Raw genomic sequence first — 27,391 nt, 5'->3', positions numbered from 1 at the left:
AAAATTGCATATACTTGCATTAAAATGAGTTTCAGATCAATTTCACAAAAAAGTTATGATAAGATCTATCTAAAATGACCATGAACCATGAAAAAGACGGCTCGTAATTTGCGTGTCATCGTGCGCGTGACGCCGTCAGTATTTATGACGTGGGTTGGTCGCATCATTTCCTTTGTGAAGTTCATTGCTCTGTCCTAGAAACACACTAGCATTCTCCAGTACAGAGAAATAGTCTAAACTTGATTTTTGATGATTGCCAAACATTTCTGGTTACAGACACCGTTACGGACGCACCATCACTACCACCGAGGCGTTGCAGTATTTACAGGTGTTGGACAGCGGCGATTTTAAATTGTTTGAAAAATAGTACTAAAGCTGTTAAAAATCTACCGGCCAAGCATATTTTTTTACCGGCCAAAATAATTAGTAGCCTTTTTTGTGCCATACAAACGTTTTCAGTACATATCAATGAGAGAATAAGGTATTGTGTTGAATAAGCGCTTTTAAAAATGTGCAGATCTGAAGCAAAAATATTTTTATGGAAAATTAGTCAATGGTTAAATGATAAAATGTTACAAGTATGATTTCATGTTTTATTTGCAGTATTATTGTAACTACTCGAGTGCGCCACATGCCCACCCCTAGTCCCAGACTACTTCTCACTCTACAGCAGCCACTCTCTTTGCACCGTCCATTAAGTCTGGCCTCCTGCTCCTGACAGTCCTGGTGCCACAGATTAATAGCACTGGTTGGGTCATACTCCCTGATCTCGGGAGATGACAGCTGCACCATCAGTAGATCTGAGAGTGTGACTGAGTTTAGTTTTTTTTTTAATCATTTTTATTTTTCCTCCCAATTTAGTGGCCAATCGATCCCTATTTTAGTTCAGACATCCACCCCCGTACCGCATGCATTCGCCATCTGCATCTCTCCGGCTGGCAGTCTCGAAGGAGACGCCTTGCCACTTTCGTGACAATGCGAATTCAGGCCGAACCACTGCTTTTTCTGACACACCCAGAGACGCATTTATGTGACGAACACAAGCCGATTCCGCCCCCCTCCCAAAGACCGCGTTGCCAATTATTGCTGCTTCATCGAGTCCGGCCATAGTCAGATCTGATGAGACCGGGGCGCAGACCCCGGTCCCCAGTGGGCAACTGCATTGACACAAAGCCGATGCTTTGACCACTACACCACCGCGGACACGCCAATCAGTTTTAACCTGTTTCATGGTGTTGAAGCTAGCACACAGCTAACGTTAGTGCAAACTAGGTGTCACATACTAGTGCTAGCTGGCTAACGTTAGCTACAGCCAGCACTTTGTTTACGCTGTATAAGGATATTTTGAGATGACAACTAAATTCACCTACTCGCACATCAATTCGAAGTCGGTGAGATTTTCATGCTGGTCTGCTCGGACGTGGCTATTAGCGCCTTTACGGAGGATGTTGCGAGGACAGGCTCCAACTGAGCCCGAGAGGCATTCATACAGGTAATGTGGCATCTGGAGGTCTCATGTTCCCTGATGTTTTCTACCTTCATTATCTTGTTACTGATGACAAATGAATTGCTGTGGTTTTTGGCATACTGGCGACAGACGGAGCAACTCATTATCACAGTCTGTGTGTTATACTCCAGCCAGCCTCTCAGGGCTCCTTTATCGTCATACTTCCACTTTTCACTAAACTTTCTTTTTTTCGGTTTGGTGGCGATGGTGGCTTCTTCCTCCACTTCGGGGCATGGTGGTCTTTTTTATGGTGGTTTTGCGCCTTCTAAATAGCGCCACATAACTAGTGTTGCTCGCTAATGTTATTTAAAAGAATAGAGTAGGCCTGTACCGAGTTTGACGGGTGCTGCTGTCGTTGTTCCTCTCGAGTGTGTGCGTAATGTTACCCGCCAGTAGCGTCTAGCAACATTCTAATGCACTTTGATTGGTTAATTTCTGTTATTGCTGTTGCTATGTTATTGTTCTAATGCACTTTGGTTGGTTAATTTCTGTTATTGTTGTTGCTAAGGAGAGAGAGATAGGGGGGATTAAGTGGTTGGATTTCACTTTTTTTGTTACTCGCCAGGCTTCTGCGATTTACTCGGCAATCGGAAAATCTACTCGCCTTTGGCGGGTGGCGAGTGTTAATTTCGGACACTGGCTATATGTAACTTGCACCTCAAATCATGTTCATAATCATTTAGCTGGTCTAATGGGAAATGTTTTCCCAACTATTGCGTTACGGAATAACAAGGCTGTCGGAAGAAATTACACAGCTACTAATACTAGCTAGCTAACGTAACTACTTGTCAGCCAAGTTGGGTTGCCCCCGGCAGACGCTACAGAACATTATTCCTTCCTCATAACACACCCAATCAAATTCATCTCTCCAGCTGTTCACAAATTTTTGTTCTCTTTTTGAACTCATACATTGTGCAGTTGTAACATTGGTTGTTCTTATTGGTGCTTCCCTGGCAGTTGGCCGGGCTGCGGAGCCTGAAGAAACATCGCCGCCACTGTTCTTCTGAGGTAAAAATTAATGTTTGAACTGCGATAAGTTCCTACTCTGCAGGTGTGTGTCTCGGACTGGTCAATCAAGGCATTCTGAGTTGGACAGTCCTTATACTCATGACCCATTAGTTTGCCTACTGTTCCAATAGATCTGTAGATGATGCTCTCTCACTTAATCTGCATAGTGTTTTAGTACACCTTGAAAAGATATACCCATATCAGAATGTTGTTTATTGATTACAGCTCTGCTTATAATACAAATGCACCAACCAAACCGGTGGTGAAACTCCAGTCTTGGTCTGGGCAACTCTCTGTAATTGGCTATTTGATTTCCTGACAGGCAGGCCCCAGACTGTGAGAATAGGTAAAACATATTCATCCACATCAGTTCTTAGGACCGGCGCGCCTCAGGGCTGCTGTCTCAGTTCCCTATTGGACAGTCTGTTTACACATGATTGTGTTGCCAACTATGACAACAACCACATCATTAAATTTGCAGATGACACCACGGTGATTAAACTAATAAGTGAAAGTGATGAGAGGGGCCTATAGGAGGGAAGTGGGAGATTTAACCACATGGTGCCATGACGCTCAACCTCTGTAAATGTCAATAACACAAAATCAGTTGACTTTAGAAGGTCAGAGGAAACCACATTCCTATTTCCATCAATGGGTAGGTAATCTGTTGAAATTGTGGACAGTTTTAGATTTTTCGGTTTACCGCAAATTAACAGTCTACCACAATTTAATATCTTAATATTTTCACCACTCGCTGCAAAAGGAAAGCCTAAATCATCATTAAGGAGACCAGCCACCTCGCTCATGTTCTGTTCTTGTGTCTCCCATCTAACGGTACCGGAGCATCAAATCACACACCACCAGTCTTAATGATTGTTTTCTTTCCACAGGCACTGAGGTTGCTGAACAGCTGATGCACCCATATGCACCTTACATTGTGCTATCATGTACTGTATATATAATGTATGAATTCATCATTGGGGTTTTTTTTTTGGGGGGGGGGGGAGTGATGTGTCCTTTATCCCTTATGTTAAGGCAGAGAGCCAAAGTACAATAATTTCACTGTATTCCAAATATGTAAAGTTACACTTGGACTCTGGTTGGATTTATCGGTGGGGGGGGGGAAATGCATTTGTTTCAAAATCATGCATGTATGCATTTAACAAAACAGCCTAGTAATGAGTGGCAAATAATGTGAAGACATACTTTTTTCTTTTAACTTGTCCGGTGGGGCAAATAAATTTCTCTTACACTTGCCCTACAAAACAAGCCTTAATGTCAAGCCCTGTAAAAGGGCAGTCATGAACACTTTGGATGCATTCCCCCATCTTAGGCCTTGTTTTTTTTCTCCAAAGGCTGATTAATTTAAAACAAATATTTGAATATTTGTTTGGAAAATGTGCTAAACATATGAGGCTTGAAAAAAAGAATGTGGAACAGCCTTAAACAGCAATCAATCATCACTCTCATATGTGCTCAAAAGATATGTTTACTATAGTGATTTGTTGTGTTAAGACAATGGAGTGTATACTAGTCCAATTAAAGTAGCAGAGCTCAGAAAGTAACTAAGGGAGGCGGAACTTGGAATTTTAAATTGGTCAATTTCTGCACAAGTACAACTAACAAGCTATATAAATAAAAGGTACTTACCAGTCTGGGCACAAGCCATGAGGTCTCTCTTGGACTTTATGATGGGAATGGCATGCTTCTGTACTGGGGTGGGCCGAGTGTAGCGACTTAGGTTAATGTTGCCCATGATAATCTCCCCCATATCCACATCATGGAACTATATGATAAAACAAACCATTTACATTATGCAAATTTCTAGTGAAATTAAACAGTTTCATAATGGATCAATATTACAATGAAACATTTGGAACTTTTTTCAACAAAACAGCACAGCACAGACTAACCATTGGTCTACACAAGGCCACAGATGTTCTCATTTTAAATCAATGCTGCCATGTAACCCTAGTCTGTGTAGGTAAGCACCAACACTGCATTGTATGCATACATACATGTGTAAACAATACTTATTTCTTGTCTTAAAATTAAACTGATCATTAATTCCTTTTCATTTATTACAGCAAAACGCTGTATATACAGAAAAAGGAAGCTGCTGTCTAACATAACATACAATAGATTTCAAGTCTGTTCCTGAAGTATCCAAGAGTTGTTTGTTTGGTTTTCTTTTTTAAATTCTTATAAAAGGTGTGTTATTCCTTGCTTGAGCCTACAGACCTGTTTGGTAGGCTTACAGCTGCAAATACCTTTTCTTCTAGTTCAAGGAGCAAGAATGTGTTCCGTTCTCATAAAACAAATGGAACCATAACTTAAAACAGAACTAGTTTGGACACAAACGGAGACATTTCCTTTAGATGGTTTATGTGGAGGCTGCAGAGAGGGCCTCCAGACGGCTTTGGATCAGGAGTGATCTGTGGGCCAACGCTGCTGGGACACAAGCCAAGGTCTGGCTGGGTCGTCTGAGCGAGGGTGTATGATATTGAAAGACCCGAAAGTCCCGAGGACCTCAGGAATCATCATCGATGATGTGTCCCAGTGCATTCTAAGATTATCTTCATGTCATGTACCCGTTTGTTCTGCCTAGTGTGTAAAGTCAGACTTACACTTTCAATGTGAGGTGGACAATTGGCTCCAGTGGCCTCCACAGGAATGTCATCATACTTCTCAAAGTTAATCCCAGTGTTGCTCCCAGAGAACAGCTCACTGTTGATGAAATATGGCATTAAGTGTTTTGTTCAAATGAACGGTAACAGGATCATAGGGTTTGGTAATTTCCGAGAAAATGCGTCTTACTGTTCCAGGCGCTCATTGGGTGCTGTGGGTTTGGACCAGTCCTCATCATCTCTTGAGTCTTCAACCCAGCGACTGTTTCCCCCTCCTCCGAAGCCACCACGCTCATATCTTCAACATACACATTAAGTTTTACATGACTGGGGGTAAAATTAAGTAGGAATTCTGAAGACTTACATGAAAACAAAGTTCCTTTTGGTATTTTATGAGACAACAGTTAAATAAATATAAAAATTGTGTATTTTTTAGTTGCTTATTTTTATATTTACTCCCTGATAGGACTTGCCCATGTCAGTATGTTAAAACTTCAACAGTAGATTCAATCAAGTCAAAGAGAATAAATACCATGGACCACCTCACCTTCCTCTGGATCCTGCTCCACGGTCATTAAAAAAGGCAGACTTGCCCCTATCAGAGCGCCCTCCGAAGCTGTTGTAGGCTGCATCCCGAGGAGCACCCCCCCAGCCCCCATCTTTATTGTCGTAGCCACTGAACCCTGTAGTAGAGCAGATAAAGACCCGGTCAATAAACCCATGAAAGGGGCTTCACCTCAAATCTATAATTAGTGGCTTTGACTGCTATCAGTCAAAATCTGTTCAGGTCTTTTTCTTTTTTTAACCAGTAGTGAGCTGGTCTCTCTGAGTCAAATGATGCTTTTGGTAAAGAGGAGTAATTTCGTCTTGGTTGAGCTTAATAAAGTGCTTATCTACAAGACTAATACATAACAATGGCCTACATTTTCCTTTTAAAAGTGCCATCTTGTTACTGCAGACAGACTTCCCTCAGGCAATCCTAGTGATGACTATAGTTTAGGGCTGTGCGATATGACCAAAATCTCATATCCCGACATAAGTAATTTCATATCCCGATAACGATACATATCACGATATAACAGTGTTAGCACCAACTCACGAAATCCCCGTTTCTCGATCGTGTTAATTGGGGCCATGTCTTTGCAGATGTAAGTTGCAACAGCAGTCATTATCTCCATCTTCGTGATTCTTTGCCATTATGGTGTGCCACAGGCAAAAGCCTCTTGCAATGTCTGAGTTTGGGGTTTGTTTTGAGCACGACTGTACATTCGTGGCTCTCATCCGTAGACTTTCACCGTACTGTTTGACACGACTCTGACGTAGGTGGTAAAATAAGTTAGTGCCGTTTTGAGTCGGTTGTGGGGACCGGTCAGAATTTGCAAAGTACGGTTTTCTGGTCTATGTCAGACTTTTCATACCCAAACCATGCCCATGCGACAGAAGTAGCCCCTCTTAGATACAGGCTCCCCGTTTTGTCTTGGCTGGATGGAGTCCTTCTCCTGTTCGGGAATTACCCCATTCTTCTGTCACTTTCACTCTCCATGTTTGTTATTTCCGCCAGGCTGTAGGCCTGGAGGGGATTATGTATTTGGTTGCACATATGTGTGTGTGTGTGTGTGTGTCTGTCCGCAGCTGATCTAGCATACTACTGGACCTATCAGCCTACTATTTTTTGTGATCAGTTATGACTAACTGATCAAGAACCTCTTGTGGTGTCGGCGATTCAAAACCTTTGAAAAACGTTTGTTCTTGCTACCGCTGCCATTTCTCTTCATTCATTCTCTAGCTCACTCAACCACTGCTGCTCTCCCTCTCTCTCGTTTGAAGCCAGAGCCGACTCGGGTCTTCCAGAACAATAGCTAAGGCAGCGCTACTAGACAGCGACTGAAATGGTCACATAGCAAACCTTTTCTTTTTGCAATGTGCAATTATTCGTTTGCAATGTGGATTAGACTTGGTTGAATTCACGTGAGGGTCAGCCTAGGACACTACGCATCCAGACTGAAAGGCAAAACATTTTTATTAGGTAGATTTTTTTTTTAGCTTGAGCACTGTGTAAGAAAAGCCTCGCACTGCGCAAAAGTCTTAATGACAGGAAAAACAGCCCCCCCCCCCCCATCCTTGTGTGCGAATCTGTCCCCTGCTAATCTCACATATTACTGGACCTGTGGGCCTAATAATTTTTGTGCCGTTATGACTGTAAGAACCTCTCGTGTGCGATTCAAAACCTTTGAAAAACCGATTTTATACCTCCTAAGCTGGTTATTCGCTCAAGTCCAAGTACCAAAGAAGGGGAGATACACAGGTAGTGACTCCGTATTTGCCCTTCTCAAATAAAAAAAAAGGGGGGGGCCAAAAAAAAGAGGGGGAGGGGGGGTTGTCGCCAAGCCTGATTACCGGCAAAGGGGAGATACACCTGGTGAGGATCTGCACTGCAAGTGCACTCTTCTAGTTTGTGTTGCCTTCATACAAATTTCCTGCCTAAATCCATGCTGTGTAAAAGAACGCCAAGCATCGTCCAAATGATGGATAATATTGCTGTAAAGAGTGGGATTTGAAACACAATGAAATAAAAGCTAGAGCGTAATATGAAACAATAAGACAATATTCTATCGTCCCACGATATATATCGTCATATCACACAGCCCTGCTATAGTTACTGATCTAGCACATTGAACTAATATGCTACAAATGGGGCGATAACCAAATCTATGTAACAAATTCCCCACCTGCGTTTTGTATTGGTTGATTAAATGTGCCTCCGCCCCTGTTACCGCGGTAGGCGCCACGCCCACCTCTGTCATTTCGAGGGGGTCCGCGCCCTCCAAATCCCCCATTCATGCGGTTGTCATGGTAACCATTCACAAATCCATTGCTGCGTCCACTGTCCCATCCAGGTGTGTCTTTGACAGGGAGAGAGAGGAGAAACGGGTTGTGAGGAGGGGTCTTGTGCAGTTCATTAAATTGATGTTCATTTAAGAATAAGTGCACATTTAACTTCACTAATACTCCAAGGTCACTTTCACTGACGCATTTTGTAGTTCAGTGTTTTAGTAAAGCCAAGCTACAGGTTACTATGACAAAAACTGAACCTAACTGAACTACCCTGATCCTAAAAAGATAATGCACTAATCAGGACCACTACAAGACCACTGCAATTCCTCAAACCATCAAAGCACAGAGTCCCAGGGGGATCTAACACCCTATATCATGAACTGACACCATCAATCGAAAGGCGCAAAAAACACAGACTCATCTCCATGAAAGAAGAAAGTTGAGTTTAAAAGCAACATTCTGTCTCTCACGTCGGCTTTTCTTATTGGGTAAGATGGACTTTGTCTTAGAAAACCTATAGGGCTCAATCTGCCTACTCTGCATGAGGTAGACATTTATCACAGCGATCTGCCCAGCTTTGCACACTGGCTGTGTCATCATTCCCATCGTTGGCCACACTGTTATCAGTGCAGGCTGGGGAAGAGGCTGGTGGGTTACAACAGACAGTTAGCATCACCAAAGTGAGGCTTGCTACACAGACTATGCCACAGCAGCACCAGGCACACACATCTAGGTTCAGGTTGATCCAGGAACACTGATGACGGGAGCTTGGACCAGGTGACGAGACTGATCCTAGATCTGCGGTAACAAGGATTTAACCTGAACCTGGGGAACAGGCAAGTGCTTTCAGTGCAGTGTTCACTTCAAAAGACAGAAAAGGCATTCTAACACTTTAGAACGATCACCAACCCAGATACTTTAGGCCAAGCCATGGCTTGGGATGTGTGCAAATAGTCATCCACTGCCCTGTGCAAACATGGCTGAGCAACCCATGCAAGCAGGGTCAGAGGTTTCACATCAGCAAGGTCCACAATCAAAAGGCAGCAAATGCACTATTTTCAGTAATTTAGTAGTGCAGGCTACACACAAAGATAGAAATGCTGGCCCATGGATTTGAAATGGTCTAGAAAGAGTCCAGACACTGAAAACAAAATGCAAATCACAATATTTATTCCACCATTTTACTTATCCATTAATAGAAATTTCAGCCAGAATAAAATTAGCAGGCACATTACATATTGAAACCTGAGGATTATCTGGGGGGGGGGGGGTCAAAGGACATCAGATGAGTGCAACCAGGCTGAACACACCTGAAAACTAATCAGTTGTTACAAAAAACAAAGGTGCCAAGACACAATTTTGGTCATTTCTAGAAGCGCCATCTTCAAGGGGCCAGGTCACTCTACCCAAACAATTTTTTGCTAAAAGCCAACCACAGCAGCTGCTAAAATGTCAAATTAAAAATGACAGAAGATCAGCCATACAGAAGCAATCTACACAAACCTACAGCCTACCCAAGCCTAACAGCAACTGTCAGAAGAAAAAGGGTAGAAGAATCTTAAAAGAACTTGAAGGGAATGTTGACAATATTTCAGACAAAACTGAAAATGCAATGCATTAAAAAAAAAATTACATAAATTTCTTCACTAAGAAAAATCCCCACTTTGACCATTTCAGTACATCAAAGGGTTGCATTTGATGGCCAATGGACACAGAAGCCAATGGCTGCTTTAATGCTTTCCATCTGCAGGTACTGTGCCTTACTGTCATTAGTTAAGACAGACATACTAGTGATGCAGTGCACAATCTTTTAAGGCACCATCACCATGCACCACAAGCAACTACAATTGCAAGCACTGACAAACATTAAATTAAGCCCATGAAAAAGGTTTTAAAAAAGGTGACCATTACAAAGCATAGGCTAACTGCACTGGTTCTGGTCAGGTCGTTTGTACTCAAATGATCAGCAGATAAACACATTAACTCAGCCAACAGGTAGGTGGCATGGCATGCAAGTACAATGAGGTATACCACATCTGTTTGGCCAACCCCCACTGTAGGCATGGTAAAAGGCCAGCTCTTGAGAGGCCAATCTTGAGTAACCTAAGCAGAGGTAGGGAAGCAGGCTATTAAGACCTACCCATAACAACTAGCTGATGCAGTATGATTGTTGAGGTTGACTTCACACTAATAGTTACCAATCCTACAGTCATCCCATCCAGGAGTATAGTTATTTCTGTGTCTTTGCTGACGCTCTGCCTGCCATGGCTGTGAACACTGCTTATAAGAAACTTAAGGGACATTAAAAAGTAGACAGTTGGCCTTGGGAGTGAAATCACTATTCACTTTTTAATCAAGTACAAAACATTAATTGTATGCACCAAAAACACTAATTACTAATATGCAAATGTCCATAGTTCCTGCCTAGGCAGCCTTGGGGTGTGAAAATTATAAAGTCAGCACAAAGGAAGAAAACATCAATCTATCTAGCTTACATCAAATGGCCTGCTGTGTGTCTAGCATATTTACAGTTATGACTGCAAGCACCCCAGCAGAGAAAAGCACATCAAATAATCATGAGCTCATAGTTGATCTAAAATGTGCTATGTATAACTAAACTAGCCCTCTCTCCCTTCGCATTGGCTTTGCTGGTGTGTAAATGGCTATTTCATGCATCTGGGAATGCAGGTCGCCCTCAGCGAAAGCAGACAGAAGGGACTTACAGAGGTTTACTGGTGCCACTGAATAACCGCACTGTCTACCAGCGGAATAAGCATTTCCTGCGGTGGAATAAGAAAACAGCAAAACGGGAAAAACGTCAAATGTGTAATGACACAGAGTCAGTCCCATAATTCCAAGTTTCAGATTGACAACTAACAGACATGTAAGTGTGCCTGGCTTTCTGTGCATCTTGATTTGAGGCCTTTAAGAGGCTGAATAAATGGAGTTTGATTTCATAAAAATAGCAACCACATTCAGACAGACAATGAGGTATTATCAAAAGTATTTATCTATCAGAACACTGGTGGTCAAGTTTTGTTTAAGAAATCCCTTAACAGCCACCAGTTACTCCTCTCCATCTAAATCTATACACTGTCACACCAACATCCATACCGAACTTGTCACTCCCCTTTCACACTTAAGACCTTCCTGTCCAAACATTTCCCAGATAAATGGAAAAAAAAAAACCCTCCGGAGGACCGAGTGGATGTGCAAAATTTTAAACTTAACCAAGACAAAGCCAGAACCTGTCCCACTTTCATCATTCAATTGGGATTAGACTGGGTTTAAATAAAAACCCATGTCTGCTTTTCTGGTAAGCACTGTTTGTCCTATTTTAGCTGTCCTAATATCAGCCGTTATGTGCTGACACAGAAAAAACACGAGGTAGTGTTCTTTCTGCAATCTGAGCACTGGCAAATTCAGACTGCTCTGACCATCAGTTTGTTTTGGACTTGTGAAAAGCAAAAATAAGATTTCATATTGGAAAGGAGTCAAAACAGACTCAAGAAAACCAGATCATCTTGGAACTGACTCGAGAAGACTTTCAGGAAACATAGGCGATATCAGTGAAAGCTCCGAGAGCTCTAAGTTATCCTGAAAACGGTTTAGTGAAAGAGTATGAGTTTTAGCTCACCATTTTTTGAAGCATCTTTGTTCCTCAAGTGAGGTGGGATGTACCGCCCTGAGTAAAAAAGAAATCCTTTCATTCATATGTAGCTATGAACCAATTGAAGAAACCAGATTAAGTTAAGAGAATAGTGCTGCTTCAGTAAAAGCCTGCTACAGTGGACACCAGCCGAATTGCTGTAATGTGCCGCTTTGTATTTCCCTGATTCTAACATCATTAACTAGAAATAAAGTGACCTACAACCCCCCCCCCCAAAAAAATTATAATAATAAAATAAAAACAAATTATGTATTTATTTGCATGAAATGAAGACCTGCATACACACTACATTCACATGGCTGGAGAATGTATAGGTCCATACTTACTGCCGGTTCCTCCGCCCTGTCCGTCAGCAGAGTTCAAGTCTAGGGCAGCAAGCTTGAGAGAAAAAGGCCACTATTAAAAAAGAGTTGCGATTTAAACAAGCCGTTGTGAGTAATGACGCAGAGAGACAAGTGCAGTCGACATGGCCAGCGCTTTGGCTGTGCAGTATGGTTGAAACAGCCGAGCGACCTTTCATTTTGCTCTAAGTGTTTCTTCTTCGGTGCATCTAATCGGGTAGGGGGGGGGCACTTTGGCCTAGCTCGTGCCGGGTGAACCAGTTTTAGCTGGGTTTTAGGAACTGGCAGCGTGACGTCAACCGGGGCTTTTCGCTGCCCCCGCTACATCATACGCCGTTTATTGAAGGCCGCGTCAAAATGCCGACAAAACAAACGACGGGGCATCGTCTCTGAAGCCCGACAGCGACATGGGTACGATGGCGGCGGCCTCCCTCCCTCCCCCTCTCTCCCTCTCGGGGGGGGAGGGGGGGGGGTTTGATGTCAGATCAGCGGCGAAGCGGCGGCTTTTTGTTCTGCGCCACGTTTGCCTGCCGGAGGCCCGGCTCAGACCTCAACACGCCGGCCGGGCTCCGACGCTTCCAATGTCCGCTAAACGGCGCGACGCCCGGCACGTTTCGCGCAGAAACGTCTCACCTTTCCGCACATGGGCCGGACGGCTGGCCGCGGCGTCGCCATTGCGGGTTAAATGAAAGTGCGGAGGTCCGAGGGAGACGAGCGGCTCAGCTCGGGCTCCGCCGTCGCGCTGACGTCACCGCCGCCATTTTACCAGCTCGAAGAGCGAGACGGGGCTAACGGTTAGCTTAGCCGCGCGAAGCCTCGCATGAAAATAACAACGACGGCTCCCTCCGGCCTAACCGACTTGACGTTGACGCTGTGCAGCAATTCGCCCCCCCGAAAAGCCAACAAATAGGGTGGTGTGGGAAAAGCGACTTACCTGCTGGTCTAGACCGTGTGGATGATCGACGACCACATGACTCATAACTAAAGAGAATGGAGGGATTATCTCTCAGGAGAAACGATTTTCTTTGTTAGAGCGACCTACTACCTGTGGCTACTTTAATCAGAAACCGACTTCAATTCGACGATGGCCGTTAAATATAGCTGTTTTGACTGCTCGGCGAGTTAAATGGACGTATTTTGCCTTTTAAAAGACAGATTTTCTCAGATGAAGAATTTCCTCCGAAGCTGCTGTCTAGAGTCCCCGTGCTGGAATGAGACCCAATCGCTCAAATACCGCGAGATATCGCGACACCAGCCGCAAGGCCGCAGTTCCAATCAGCAAACCTCGCGATGTTGTTCCTTTTAGTTCCCCTATCGGCTTTGCTAAGACATGGCACACGCCTGGCGTCTGCCGGACAACATGTAACCTGTCATTAGCCGGCCCAGTGTGCTGCATCATAAAGCTCCGGTACAAAGAAGCCGCTGCTGCACATTCCACACCACCCGTCTTTGAAGCAATGTATATATATATATATATCCACAATTACACAACTCTGTTAAATCAAATCAATGTTATCCGTATTGTCCTAAATCACAATTGAGTTCCAGAGGGTTCTACAATCAACCAATCTCTCAAATGGATAACATTAGAATAGGTGCCGGTGCACGACACCCGCTTATCCTTGCATCCCTTTGGGTGTGTGTTGTTTTTTATGTTTTTTTGCTGGAGTCGTTTTTAGGGGATTTTTGGATGTGAATATGTTTCTTCTCTGTTGCACTGCTGCGGGCTGGGAGAAACGTGGGAGAAAGGTACATAGTGAAAAGGACAATAAACTAAATCTTGAATCCCTGGTTTGGATTTTATTTTTCCTCTGCAGAAAAAAATGTGAGACTTTGGGCACTTAATCATTTCCCCGATGAGAACAGTGCTGTTGTGGCTGACCTAGTTAGAAGCGTTGGGATTAATACACACCATTAATCAGCGTGTCCTGCCTGTCGGAACACCGCTGCTTTCGCTTTCTCGCTTTCTTCTCCCTTATTTCAGCGGCTGTAATATGGCTGGTAAAAAACAAACCACAACCTAATGACATGTCTCGGTATAAACCTGTACCGGTACCGTGCGGTAATGAGGCCTTTGTACTGGTATCATACAGTAACGAGTCCTTTGTCTTTGTGGCCGGCCCAATTGCGCCACCCTCGGGACGAAAGGAAAACTCCAAAGAACAGGGGAAGACTGCTGCAGCGCTTCTCTATGGAGGAGGACCTTCCAGTAAGCCTCTGTTGTTGTTGTTGTTGTTTTATCCTGCCAGGTGTTGCTGCTATCATCAGTTTTAGACCTGGGAAACCAGCCCAATGTAATTGACTACCGTCAGGACAGAAATCCCGCTGCAGGTGGGATTCGAGAGCTGAAGCCGAGAAGCGCAGCATCATCAGCTATATATACTGTAGCGCAGTGGTTCTCAACCTTTTTGGGGTCCTGGACCCCCCTGCGTATTTTTGATCCACCCTGAGGACCCCTCCACCTGATCTTGGGGGAGGGGGGGGGTTGCAATTTGTAGAAACAGTAGAAACTGCATTTTAAATTGCATTATAGCATTTATTAACTCTTTGGGGCAAAAATAAGAGCTTTCAGTTGTAACTTAGATATAGTTGACAAAACAGAATTCTTATGCAGTAACTTTCAGATATATGTAACAAAACAGAATATGTATTCAGTAACTTTCAGATATATGTAACAAAACAGAATATGTATTCAGTAACTTTCAGATATATGTAACAACAGAATTTTTATGGAGTAACTTTTAACAATGCAAACGGGAGCGAGATCTCCTATTAAAATACAATAAATTACACTTGTGAAACAGATGTAATTAGAGAAAAAAGTCCTGTTACCCTTTATAGTTTAGGTAGATAAAGGTCTCAGTCACATTTGAGTAAAATAATCCTATTTCTATAAATGTCATAGGATCTTTTTTTTAAAGATATTTTATTTTCACGGACCCCTTTCAATTACACCACGGACCACTAGGGGTCCGCGGACTCCCGGTTGAGAAACACTGCTGTAGCGAATTCGGGGGACAACACAACCACGGAAAGTGCCGCGGCCGGGAAGCGAACCCGTGCCGCCCGCACCGCAGAAGACATCGCTAACCGCTAGACTAAAGGGTCAGACCCGCCAGCTATAGCGTGTCTTGTTATCCATGCACGTCACAATACTTATTAATTCATGATTTATGCAGCTTTTTTCCTCCTGTGCTTTTTGTCTCGATCTCACAAATCATTTCCCATAAAAACTGAAGGAAGACGTGTTATTTCCCTCGTTTTCATAGCAGGCGGAACGATCGGCAAGTTACGACAAATTACAGTCGAGTTGTACGTCTGCAAATTTTCATTGATTTTTTTTTCCCCCTTCATAAAATTGTTCATCTCATAACGAGGGGAAATAACGAACTGATGTACGTCACATAGGCCCCAAGTATGAACGCGCGCCTCGGATTCCCATCAGCGCCCTCGCGCGCGTGACTCCGGAAGAAAAGCGGCGCGGGGTCCTTCCGCTTCCTCTTTCCGCCAGCGGAGTTTAGGTGGGTTCATGTTCTCCGTTCCTCTCCTCTCAAATCTGGGCCAAATCCTGTTTACATTACGGCCATCCACTCTAAAGCACCATGATCGAATATCAAACAAAGTCTAAAGGATACCTCATGTTGGCTATTTTGACTGTAGATATATGTTTTGATGCTTGAAAGCGCGATTTAGCACTCCCCGCTACCCGCTACGACACGGCTCAGGCGTCATGGCCGGCATTAGCGCCCCTGGGTGTTTGTGTGACAGTGTTTGCGTCGGGATATCCCGGTAACCGGTCGCTGGTTTAACACAAAGTGATCCGTTATAGCGACCGGCTGTACTTCCGATTCACCGTGTCCGCTCGTAGATCCCGTCCGGCTTGCTGGGTTTGGTACAAGACGCCGGGTTCACCCCGCGTTACTCAAGTCGTCTCTGAATGTCGCTAGATACGCGCTGCCCAGCTTCCTGTCGCGAGACTGCGGCGACTCGTAACAATGTAACTTAAAAGCACATGTGTGTAGAAGTGGAAGTGAACTTTGCAGGCGTTGTGTGTGTGTGTGTGTGTGTTTGCAGTGCAGGATGGGACGTGTGATCAGGGGACAGAGAAAAGGTGCGGGCTCCGTCTTCAAAGCCCATGTGAAGCACCGGAAAGGCGCAGCTAAACTCCGCCACATCGACTTCGCCGAACGCCACGGTTACATCAAGGGGATCGTGAAGGTAACGCAACCAGGTGCCGGTTCGCTTCCAGCAAGCGGAAGTGCGTCTACATGTGTGGGTGGTTGACTTGTTCCCGTGTGCTTTGCGTCTCCTTTCAGGATATTATCCATGATCCTGGCCGGGGCGCCCCCCTTGCCAAAGTGGTCTTCCGCGACCCTTACCGCTTCAAGAAGAGGACGGAGCTCTTCATCGCCGCAGAGGGCATCCACACTGGGCAGTTCATCTACTGCGGCAAGAAAGGTAGGAGGCCTGCAGACTTGCAGGGTCCGGCTCACAAGGCTGCCTTTTAACATCACTTCGTAGTCTGAGGGTGTTCAGCCTCTTTGGGGGGGTTTCTGTGGGACGTTGGATATTCACTGCGAATGTGAAGTCTGAGACCGCCTTTAATCTCGGTAAAGCAGAGTCTTGCTATGAAGACGGTCTGTCCCAGCTGACAGCCCCCCCCCCCCTTTTTTCTTTTTCTTTTAATAATTTAAGGTCGTCTCATCCGTGGGACCAGTAATGACAAACTTAAGAGGACTCCATGACAGGGCATTTCATTTGATATAAGCATGAATGACCGTTGTTATTAAAAGCTTATTATATGTTCAAACACAAAAGAAACTTCTGTTCTTCTAAACAGCAATCTTAATGACCTCATATATATTGTCCATTTGTTTGCTTTGGGACATGTCAGATATGATTCCTAGCAGAAAGCCTCAGTGCAATCGGGTTCGATCCTGCACTCACGGGGGTGGGTTTGAGGGGAGGCCACTGTTTCCCACAGGTTGAGAATTTTTGCGTGGGTCCAGACCTTTGAATCAGCCCATTCCACCGAGTTGACCGAATCTAGTGGTTTGGCATTATGATATGAAACAGCGGTTTCTCGGTTGAAAAAGCAATTATCCAGTGAGCACCGCTGAGGGACCAATGATTACCCAATCAGCGCCATGGGCAGGACTGACACTGTTGCAGGCCGGTGTCAGTATGGGAGAATTGGCCCGACATCTCGGAAACGTTCACTTAATGGCCCCTTTTTCACGTTTGGCCTCCTGAATAATCTTGAATTTAATGTGACCCCCTTGATTAACAAATTTACATTGACAGCATCCCAGTATTGCCTGACATGGTTGTTTGTCTTTACTTTGCTCCACTCCACTCTTACAACGTTAATCTCTAGTGATTGGTTACAGAAAATTGAATTCCCTCCCCCATCGAAATCAAGAGTAGTAGAGGTTATGTCAAACTGAAGATGGAAATGGAGTGTAACGAGTTGACAGTTATGTCTGATATCAGGCAATGAGAATTTATTTGTGGTGGTGGGTGGCACGGTGTGTGACAGGCGGGTTCAGTAATAAACTAATCAAAGGTTTAGGAAGAACTTTATTGCAAATGAACAACTACTCAAAATAACTATGCCAGCATAAATAACTAAGAAATAAATATTTACACATAATAAATTTTCCATTTTGAAAATGTGTCAAAGAATAAAACACAGACTTTAACTCTGCTATTTGATGAACATGTCAAAAATAACTACATAATAAAACACATTTCACCTTTTCGAAATAGGGGTCATCTTCTGTGTGCAGTTTGCATGTTCTCCCTGTGTCTGTGTGGGTTTCCTCCGGGTGCTCCGGTTTCCTCCCACAGTCCAAAGACATGTAGGTCAGGTGACTCGGCCTTACTAAAAATTTCCCTAGGTGTGAATGTGTGTATGTCGGCCCTGTGATGGCCTGGCGGCCTGTCCAGGGTATCTCCCTGACTGCCACCCAGTGACTGCTGGGATAGGCTCCGGCATCCCGCAACTCCGGTTGGGATAAGCGGCTTGGGTAATTGATGGATGGATGGATTTTCAAAATACATTCCAAGAGATCAAAATACTTTTAACTCTGCTTTTGGTCCAGAGTTGTTCTCCTTAGGCTTTTGTCATGTGCCCATTTGCACAGCTGGCATTCCCTGTGGGAACATCTAACTTAACTTGGCTTTGGCTCACGCCTGTGTTTGGGTACGCTGAAGCATGCAGCCAGATGCTTGTTTCTTAGGTCAGTTCAGACCTGAAATAGAAACAAACTTGCATAAACAAAGACCGCACACGAGAAATTTTACACATTGTGCTCTCTTGCATGGTTGAAAGTCACTTACCCTGCTTTTGCTGAGAAGTCTCGCTCACAGTTAATGCTGGAGACAGGGATGGCCAGGGCCACTGCAGCCAGAAGACTCAAACCAGGGTAGAGGTGTGCCCACTCATTGAATTCACTGGCCAACTGTTGCATGATCTCTGCTTGGTTTTTGTTCTACCAGGACAGACAAGAGTTGAAAACATACAGTCATAGCTGCACACAAAAATCTGGCTGATAGGTCCAGCAGTTTGCGAGATTAGCTGCGGACAATAACACCCCTACACACATACGTGACCAAATGTATAACCCCCAGGCTGTCCGCCTGGCGGGGATGAAGATGAAGTAAGAATAAGGTCCATATTAGCATGGAATCCTGCCTTCTAATGGGCTTCATGGCTGGTGAAAGAAGGAGTAGGTGTCAGTCAGCCTATTTTTGTTAGTCTGGCGTTCCACGATGTCACATACAAAACATGTTGGTAGTTGTATACTTCTGTTAACCGAGTGTTCAGTTCGATGTCGAGGCAGTCATTACTAGCTGGCTAGTCCAACTACCCTCATAAGTTAGGTTAAAATAAGATGTGTAACAATGTTGACACTTCAAATATGACCAAGGCGTTATTTTTTAGGCATCCAATACACAAAATGGTAAGTGGTGTTTTTATTGTTGAGTTAGGAGAAAGCAAATTTACCCCAGAAAAACTTGACGCTGCCAGTCTCCCTTTGAAATTGATGCACCAAAGTCCGCTGGTCTGTGTGCATTATGAAGTGACAATTGCGCATCTTGACTGAGGGGGGGGGGATTCAGATTTTATCTGCCTGGGTGGGTCTTAAACTACCTAGTTGGGCTGCCCAAGTAGAGCCCATGTATGGGAAGTGTTGGGGGAAAGCCAGCCTGATGTCCAGAATTATTTAAAAGTCAACCTTAACTAGCGAAAGCAGCGTAGTCAGTCCAACATGGAGCTGACATCAGATTGATGTGTGAAGAGGAAATCCTATGGACGATATTTTAATGTTTGAATGCAAAGCTCTTAACACCAGCAGATAACCACACTTTGCTCTGTGTCACAGCTCAGCTGAACATTGGCAATGTCCTCCCTGTTGGAACCATGCCAGAGGGTACCATTATCTGCTGCCTGGAAGAAAAGCCAGGTGACCGGGGCAAACTGGCCCGTGCCTCAGGAAACTACGCCACCGTCATCTCCCACAACCCTGAGACCAGGAAGTCCAGAGTCAAGCTGCCCTCTGGTTCCAAGAAGGTCATCTCCTCTGCCAACAGAGCTGTTGTTGGTAAGAACGCTTCATGGCAGCTTGGCAACACTTGGATTTATTGTACAGGCTGAGGCTCCATCTGTATTTGCTTATAAGCATAATGAGTCCTTTCTGGAGGTTGGTAAAATGATGTTTTAGTTTAGACATTGGCAACTGATCCATGAATGCCAAGAGCCTGCAGGTTTTGCTTCTAACCAGGTGATTTTACTGACTTATGGGTTCCCCTTCACAAAGGACAGACTGATGTCTACTGGGGCTAGTGAGCTGGTATACTCTTGACGCTTTATGAAACATGGTTAGCTATGTCCCATTTAGATTATTTCATTGGTTTGTTAAACTGTCAGTAGCACAGCCAAAAGAGTGTGCCTCTGAATTATAACTAGTATGAACCAAAATATTTGGGGGTTTTGTTTTGGCAGCACATGTATTCTATAAATTTGGAGGGGAAGGTTTAAGATGTGAGCGAGACATAGATGAAAAAGTTTTGGTAAGATTCAGTGGTGGGTCTGAGGAGGTGCATGTGGCTCTGAAAGCAGAGTACTCGACTGTGGCCGGCCACTGAGTCTTAAAAAGCTGGATATCATTGTCTTGTGATTTTGCTGTATAACACTCTTCTAGTGAAGGATTGGAAGAGAATTGTCACTTTGAGAATGTAGTTGGGTTTTTGAGCGGTTTTTGTGCCCCCCCCCCCCCCCCCCAGGCGTGGTTGCTGGAGGTGGACGTATTGACAAGCCCATCCTGAAGGCTGGCCGTGCTTACCACAAGTACAAGGCCAAGAGGAACTGCTGGCCACGTGTCCGTGGTGTGGCTATGAATGTAAGCACACATCCATTTCTTATTAGTTGAGACTGTTGGTTTTGCAAAATTTTCCATCGCTTGTTAAAATGGTTTGAAAACATGCAGAGTCCATGATCGGTACGGGAGAACTTTGGGCCGAGGTCTCTGTTCTCCTGTGAAGATGTGACTGCGATATAGTTCTGTCAAACGAAAAATGACTTCTTCTTCCTCTCTCTGTGCAGCCTGTTGAGCATCCCTTCGGTGGTGGTAACCATCAGCATATTGGAAAACCTTCAACCATCAGGAGAGACGCACCTGCTGGTCGCAAGGTCGGTCTTATTGCTGCCCGACGCACAGGCAGACTGCGTGGAACAAAGACTGTCCAAGAAAAGGAGAACTAATTCTAAATCTCTTAATAAAATGCTCCAAAACATCTGATTGTATTCGGCTGTTCTGTGCTGTCTGTCTTGTCAGACTTGTCAAACTTCATTTGGGCCATGTTCAGACCGCAGGCATGTCGGATTTGTTTCTCAAATCAGAACTTTTGGAGGCTGTGTACCCCGGCATTAATATGTGTCTTGGGTGAACCGGTGACAAGTGGACAGGTGTGAGTGCACCCAATGATGCACATTCGGAGGTGCCCTGGGACACATTTGTCCACATCGCATTTGAAAAACCTCTCTGGGTTTAGTTCTGTTTTTTTTTAAACCTCGTCCAATTTCTGACACATCACACCCACAACTGTGCAGAGCCCCTGCCTGCTTGCACGTTCCAAGTTCAACTTCAGGTTCATTTATCCGCCGCAGACCCCGACCCTTTCAAACCTGCTGGAATAATTCATCTGGAGTTTGAACCGACGTGATGGGGTTGACCCAGACCGGGTTCGGGTCGAGCATTACAAACTGGTGTCCCACACAACGAGTTCTAAGAATGAGTTTCAACTTTCGCTGTTTATTATGAGCACAAAATGAAAGTCAAACAATCAGAGCCTGACGCTCCTAATTCAGTTCATGTTCCTCATTCGATTGTCTACTCGGCGTGACATGCATTTACTGCATCCAAGCCGCTGTAATAATGTAACTTCACCCACAATAGAACTCTTTCTTAAATGCAATATATAGCGCCATGTCAGGTCTGAGGGCTTCCAGACATCCACATCATCTGAATAATAACGTTAATTTACACAGCACTTAAAAAAGCCTGTTGTGCTTCACAAAGTGGAATGGACATAAGAGTAAGTGCAGTTGTGAGATGATTTACTTAAGAGCACTTCAAGTGTGCATCAAAATAAGGCTGGAGTGAGTGAGCAAGGATGTCTCTGCTGCTTCGACTCCTCGTGTTTCTGTGTGTGTTTGTGTAGTCAGCTGATGGTGGCAGGGCTTCGATTTGAAGGCGGACCTCAGATATTTTTTCAAATTAACGTTCAGATCACAGATTTTCTCTGGTAAGCTTTTAGGTTAAGTATACAGTGCACCCGGAAAGTATTCACACCCCTTCACTTTCCCCACGTTATGTTACAGCCTTATTCCAAAATGGATTAAATTCCTTTTTTTCCCTCATCAATCTACACACAATACCCCATAATGACAAAGCGAAAAGGCTTTTGTAGAAATTTTTGCAAATGTATTAAAAATAAAAAACTGAAATATTGCATGTACATAAGTATTCACACCCTTTACTCAGTACTTGGTTGAGGCACCCTTGGCAGCGATTACAGCCTCAAGTCTTCTTGGGTATGAAGCTACAAGCTTGGCACACCTATATTTGGGGTATTTCTCTCATTCTTCTCTGCAGATCCTCTCCAGCTCTGTAAGGTTAGATGGGGAGCGTCGCTGCACAGCTATTCTCAGGTCTTTCCAGAGATGTTCAATGGGGTTCAAGTCTGGGCTCTGGCTGGGCCACTCAAGGCCATTCACAGACTTGTCCCGAAGCCACTCCTTCGTTGTCTTGGCTGTGTGCTTAGGGTCGTTGTCGTGTTGAAAGGTAAACCTTCGCCCCAGTCTGAGGTCCTGAGCGCTCTGGAGCAGGTTTTCATCAAGGATTTCTCTGTACTTTGCTCCATTCATCTTTCCCTCGATCCTGACTAGTCTCCCAGTTCCTGCCGCTGAAAAACATCCCCACATCATAATGCTGCCACCACCATGCTTCACTGTAGGGATGGTATTAGCAAGGTGATGAGAGGTGCCTGGTTTCCTCCAGACGTGATGTTTGGCAGTTCAATCTTGGTTTCATCAGACCAGAGAATCTTGTTTCTCATGGTCTGAGAGTCCTTTAGGTGCTTTCTGGCAAACTCCAAGCGGGCTGTTGTGTGCCTTTTACTGAGCAGAGGCTTCCGTCTGGCCACTCTACCATAAAGGCCTGATTGGTGGAGTGCTGCAGAGATGGTTGTCCTTCTGGAAGGTTCTCCCATCTCCACAGAGGAACACTGGAGCTCTGTCAGAGTGACCATCGGGTTCTTGGTCACCTCCCTGACCAAGGCCCTTCTCCCCCCATTGCTCAGTTTGGCTGGGCGGCCAGCTCTAGGAAGAGTGCTGGTGGATCCAAACGTCTTCCATTTACGAATGATGGAGGCCGCTGTGCTCTTCGGGACCTTCAAAGCTGTAGAACATTTTTTGTACCCTTCCCCAGATCTGTGCCTCGATACAATCCTGTCTCGGAGGTCCACAGACAATTCCTTTGACTTCATGGCTTGGTTTCTGCTCTGACATGCACTGTCAACAGTGGGACCTTATATAGACAGGTGTGTGCCTTTCCAAATCATGTCCAATCCATTGAATTTACTAGAGGTGGACTCCAATCAAGATGTAGAAACATCTCAAGGATGATCAGTGGAAACAGGATGAACCTGAGCTCAATTTTGAGTGTCATAGCAAAGGGTGTGAATACTTATGTACATGCAATATTTCAGTTTTTTATTTTTAATAAATTTGCAAACATTTTTACAAAACCTTTTTCACTTTGTCATTATGGGGTATTGTATGTAGATTGATGAGGAAAAAAAGGAATTTAATCCATTTTGGAATAAGGCTGTAACATAACAAAATGTGGGGAAAGTGAAGGGGTGTGAATACTTTCCGGATGCACTGTATATATATATATATATATATATATATATATATATATATATATATATATATATATATATATATATATATATATAGTAGCGAATTCGGGGGGCAACCGCAGGAACCGCCACAGCCGGGACGCGAACCCGTATCTCGGGCGACATCGCTAAACGCTCGACTAAAGGGTCCGACCCCTTAGCCAAGGGCTACCAAGCCCATTCATCCGTGATCGTTACATTGCCCCCTTCCTGGCGATTTGCGTCGCCACTGTCTACTAACACTTGCACGTTACACAACCCCCCTCCTTTGGGAAGCGCGACCGCACGCATCCCACTTCTGATACCAATGTAGCGAATTCGGGGGGCAGCCTCCGGATCAGCAGAGGGCGTGGGGCAGCGACCGGGATGGCGAGGAAGAGTGGGGTAATTGGCCAAGTACAATTGGGGAGGGGAAAAAAGGGGGGGGGAATGATGTAGCAGCAGGTGGCGGTATGCACCTTAAAGTTGTTGGCGAGCCGCCAGTTTCAAGAATACTGCGAACCGAGAAAACTACATAGGCCACACGTTCTTCACGCGAGCTCAAGGACCATCGGAGGCAACAGATCATGTACGGACCTGTTGGCACGAGACAGGATTGTGTGCGGCATAAGGAACAATCAAGTGAGGGGCAGGGTGCTGAGAGGCCGACCTCACACTGCAAAAGGCGATCGAATTGCGCAAAAACGATCTGGTCTAGTCAAGTTACCACTAACACGACCTGGATTTCACTCCAGTTATTGACAGCGGTGCCCCAGGCAACATGATGAGAGCCTCATGCGCAGCCAGACTGGGGGTCAGAGTTACCAGCAGCACACAATCTGCCCATCAGGCTGACGGCTCTTCTCTTCTAAGAGTGGTAGGGGAAACAGGCACACAGTTTAACAGAGATGGGCACAGTCTTTATTTTGAGGGCCTTGTAGTTGAAAATCTGGACTCTGATATCCTGGCTGACATTCCCTTCATGGAGAAGAACGATGTCCCTATTCGACCAGCGAAACAACAGGTATGTGTCCGGGAGGACATGTATTGATTGGTATGGCTCCTGTCAGACACCCATGGACAGGCATGCTGTTCGACAAGCACATGTCCTACGAGCCCGTGCCAGAACCAGTGTGGCCCGGTGAATATATAGAGCTTGAGCGTCCTACTGAGCTCCGTGATGTCGATGGTGAACCATATGTGAGGACCCTACATGGAGTAGACACTGCCCCCTACTGGCCTGCTCCATCCTTGCTGGCTAGTGTATCAGGGAAGATTCGTGTCCCCAATCTCACAAATGAACCTCAGTATGTGAGAAAAAAATGACCATTTATGCCATGTTCGCACAACCTTTGTCCCCAAGTCCTACGACAATTCAAAGATGCCCCCCCCCCGCTTAACATTGTCGTTCCACCAAGATCCGCATCCGTCTTCGGAGAAATTAGGCTAGACCCAGACAATAGTATGCTATTTGACATAAGGAACAAATTTCAGCTACTGCACAAAGACTTTGATGAGGTGTTTGATCCACACTTCAAGGGGTACAATGGCGCCATTGGTTCGTTCCATGCAAAAGTGAATATGAGTCCTGTTCAACCACCACAGCGCAAGGGCAGAGTTCCCCAGTACTTAAGAGGCCAGCTGCAGGAGCTCCAGGCCCAGTCTGACACACTGGACCAGATGGGTGTCTTTAAGCGACCTGAGGATGCTGATGTGTGTGTGGAGTATGTCAACCCATTGTTCCTTGTGAAAAACCAAATGGGGGTTTTCGCCTTGTCACTGCATTTGCAGATGTGAGCAGGTATAGTAAGCCCCAGCCTTCTCTCATGCCGAACATCGACTCCACCCTGAGGATGATAGCTCAATGGAAGTACATTGTTGCAACTGACCTCACCAAGGCATTCTACCAGATACCATTATCCAAAGACTCAATGAACCCAATTTCCCTTTGGGCAATGAATAAAGTATTCTGATTCTGAAATATTGCGGGGTGGTAACACCTTTCAAGGGTGTTCGTGTATATGCTCGATGCGCCATGGGCATGCCTGGCTCAGAGACTGCCCTAGAGGAGCTAACAAGCCGGGTCTTTTAGTGAATTCCTGGAACAGGGTAAAATGGCTAAGGTCGCGGATGATTTGTACTGTGAGGCAAATACCCTTGAAGACCTGCTTAGTGTCTGGAAGGGAGTGTTGTCAGCACTGCGACGTTGTGAACTCAACTTATCAGCTGCAAAGACAGTTGTTGTCCCTCAACAAACAAACATCCTGGCTGCATTAGCTGCATGCTCACCCCCTAAGAATGTGGCTGGCCTTCGATCATTCATTGGTGCATACAAGGTGCTTGCCTCTGTGATTAAGGGCTGTGCATCTGTCTTGGCCCCACTGGATGATGTCATTGCTGGCCGTGAGTCAAAGGATGTGATAATGTGGTCAGATGAACTTCATCTGACCACAACCTTCAACAAGGCACGGACCTTCAACAAGGCACGGAAAGCCCTGGCCACTAACCACTCAATCACCTTGGCTACACCTTGGCTGGTCCTCTTGCCTCAACAAGAGGACCAGCTCTGGATCGTCACTGATGGTGCAGTCGGGGGGCCTGGTCTAGGAGCCACAGTTTATATCACTCGTCAAGATTCAGTGAAAGTTGCAGGTTACTTTAGTGCTAAACTCTGCAAGAACCAGTCAATTTGGCTACCATGCGAGGTAGAGGCCCTATCTATTGCTGCTGCACTGAAGCACATTAGCCCGTACATAATCCAGTCCTCAAAGAAAGCCTGTGTGTTAACAGACAGCAAGCCTTGCGTACAAGCCTTTGAAAAGCTATGCAGAGGAGTGTTCTCAGCTAGCCCCCGTGTAACTACCTTGCTGTCTACAGCCAGTAGGTTTCAAGTCTCCATTTGGCATGTGGCTGGTGCGGCGATACTGCCTTCTGATTTTACCAGTCGCAGTTCTCCCAACTGTGACAATACCACCTGCCAGATCCGCACTTTTGTACGCACCTCTATGGAGTCTGCTGAACGCCAGGTTACGGCTGAGGGCATTCTTCAGGGGTCCCAAAAACTTCCCTTTACCAACAGATCAACATGGCTGGCCATGCAGGCTGACTGCTCTGACCTCCGAGGGACATGCGCTCACCTCCACCAAGGCACCCGCCCCTCGAAGAAGCTAACTAACATACGTGATGTTAAACGTTACCTGAATGTAGCCACATTATCCAACGATGGTCTTTTGGTGGTGCGTCGCCCTACCCCCCTTGCTTCCTTAGCTGATTGTATCAAGGTTGGTCCTGGATGGCCTCCTTATGTCCCTGCATAAAACTTGGTCACCTTACAGCTGGCCAGCTGAGACTGGTTGTGCAATGCTATTTCTAAGCTCTGGACATGGATGCTGCCATCCAATGTGTCACTGAGGGTTGTCACCAGTGTGCTTCACTTAAGAAAGTCCCTGCCTTTGTGGTGGACCGGTCATCTTGTGATCCGCTAATCATTGTCGGTGCAGCCTTTGCAGCCGATTTGTTCAAACGTGAGCACCATCTCATCCTTGTGGTCCATCAGTGTGTCACCTCTTTCACGGCGTCCACTCTCATTGAAGATGAATGGCACCAGACCCTTTGTGATGCTCTGATTTGCTTTTGTATTGGCTTGCGGCCGCTGGATGGTCCATTTGCTGTGATCAGAACTGACCCGGCTCCTGGCTTTGTGGCGTTGGGTGGCCTAAGTGATTTTCTGCATAGTGTAGCGAATTCGGGGGGGGGGGGGGGACCCCGGCCAGACCGTCACAGCCAGGACGTGAACTCGTGTATTCCGCACCACGGGCGACAACCTTAACCACTCAACGAAAGGGTCCGACCCGTTAGCTATGGAGTCTACTTATCCTTGCACGTTACACTGCCCCCCTCTTTCGGGAAGCGCGTTCCCGCGCTTCAGCATACCACCTTCCTCACGCCTCTGGGC

The 27,391-nt window shown here is 45.4% G+C and overlaps 2 protein-coding genes across 7 annotated transcripts in view; one reads left to right on the top strand and one right to left on the bottom strand.

Moving 5' to 3' along the window:
- ddx3xa (DEAD-box helicase 3 X-linked a) overlaps positions 1-13,199 on the bottom strand; it is a 35,613-nt gene extending 22,414 nt beyond the window's left edge. For 2 of the 6 annotated variants that reach the window (XM_056290077.1, XM_056290078.1), the window contains exons 1-9: positions 12,923-13,199; positions 11,974-12,025; positions 11,615-11,662; positions 10,701-10,757; positions 7,872-8,045; positions 5,690-5,825; positions 5,333-5,440; positions 5,143-5,242; positions 4,166-4,301 (exon numbers count right to left, since the gene is read on the bottom strand). In XM_056290077.1, the coding sequence (XP_056146052.1) occupies positions 4,166-4,301; positions 5,143-5,242; positions 5,333-5,440; positions 5,690-5,825; positions 7,872-8,045; positions 10,701-10,757; positions 11,615-11,662; positions 11,974-12,025; positions 12,923-12,967 (856 nt within the window). In that variant the 5' untranslated portion in view covers positions 12,968-13,199. The remainder of the gene's footprint in view (positions 1-4,165; positions 4,302-5,142; positions 5,243-5,332; positions 5,441-5,689; positions 5,826-7,871; positions 8,046-10,700; positions 10,758-11,614; positions 11,663-11,973; positions 12,026-12,922) is intronic. The other 4 variants (XM_056290080.1, XM_056290082.1, XM_056290083.1 and 1 more) reach the window with 3 other exon arrangements.
- A 2,207-nt stretch (positions 13,200-15,406) lies between these two features.
- rpl8 (ribosomal protein L8) lies at positions 15,407-20,787 on the top strand. Its single transcript, XM_056290084.1, has 6 exons — positions 15,407-15,509; positions 16,063-16,206; positions 16,305-16,446; positions 19,377-19,595; positions 20,278-20,393; positions 20,597-20,787. Exons 2-6 carry the CDS (start codon positions 16,069-16,071, stop codon positions 20,753-20,755), a joined length of 774 nt encoding a protein of 257 aa, XP_056146059.1. The 5' UTR covers positions 15,407-15,509; positions 16,063-16,068; the 3' UTR covers positions 20,756-20,787.
- The last annotated feature ends 6,604 nt before the right edge of the window (positions 20,788-27,391 follow it).

Source organism: Lampris incognitus, chromosome 11 (assembly GCF_029633865.1).
Source record: "Lampris incognitus isolate fLamInc1 chromosome 11, fLamInc1.hap2, whole genome shotgun sequence".
Lineage (NCBI taxonomy): Eukaryota > Metazoa > Chordata > Actinopteri > Lampriformes > Lampridae > Lampris > Lampris incognitus.
The sequence above is the reverse complement of the archived record's forward strand: the minus strand, read 5'-3'. Positions and strand labels throughout refer to the sequence as shown.

Excerpts from the sequence above, each read along its gene's own strand:
- rpl8 (XM_056290084.1), top strand. The coding sequence starts at position 16,069 with ATGGGACGTGTGATCAGGGGACAGAGAAAAGGTGCGGGCTCCGTCTTC. Across the intron at positions 16,207-16,304 it reads ACATCAAGGGGATCGTGAAG|GATATTATCCATGATCCTGG; the intron begins GTAACGCAACCA and ends GTCTCCTTTCAG. Across the intron at positions 20,394-20,596 it reads TCCGTGGTGTGGCTATGAAT|CCTGTTGAGCATCCCTTCGG; the intron begins GTAAGCACACAT and ends CTCTCTGTGCAG.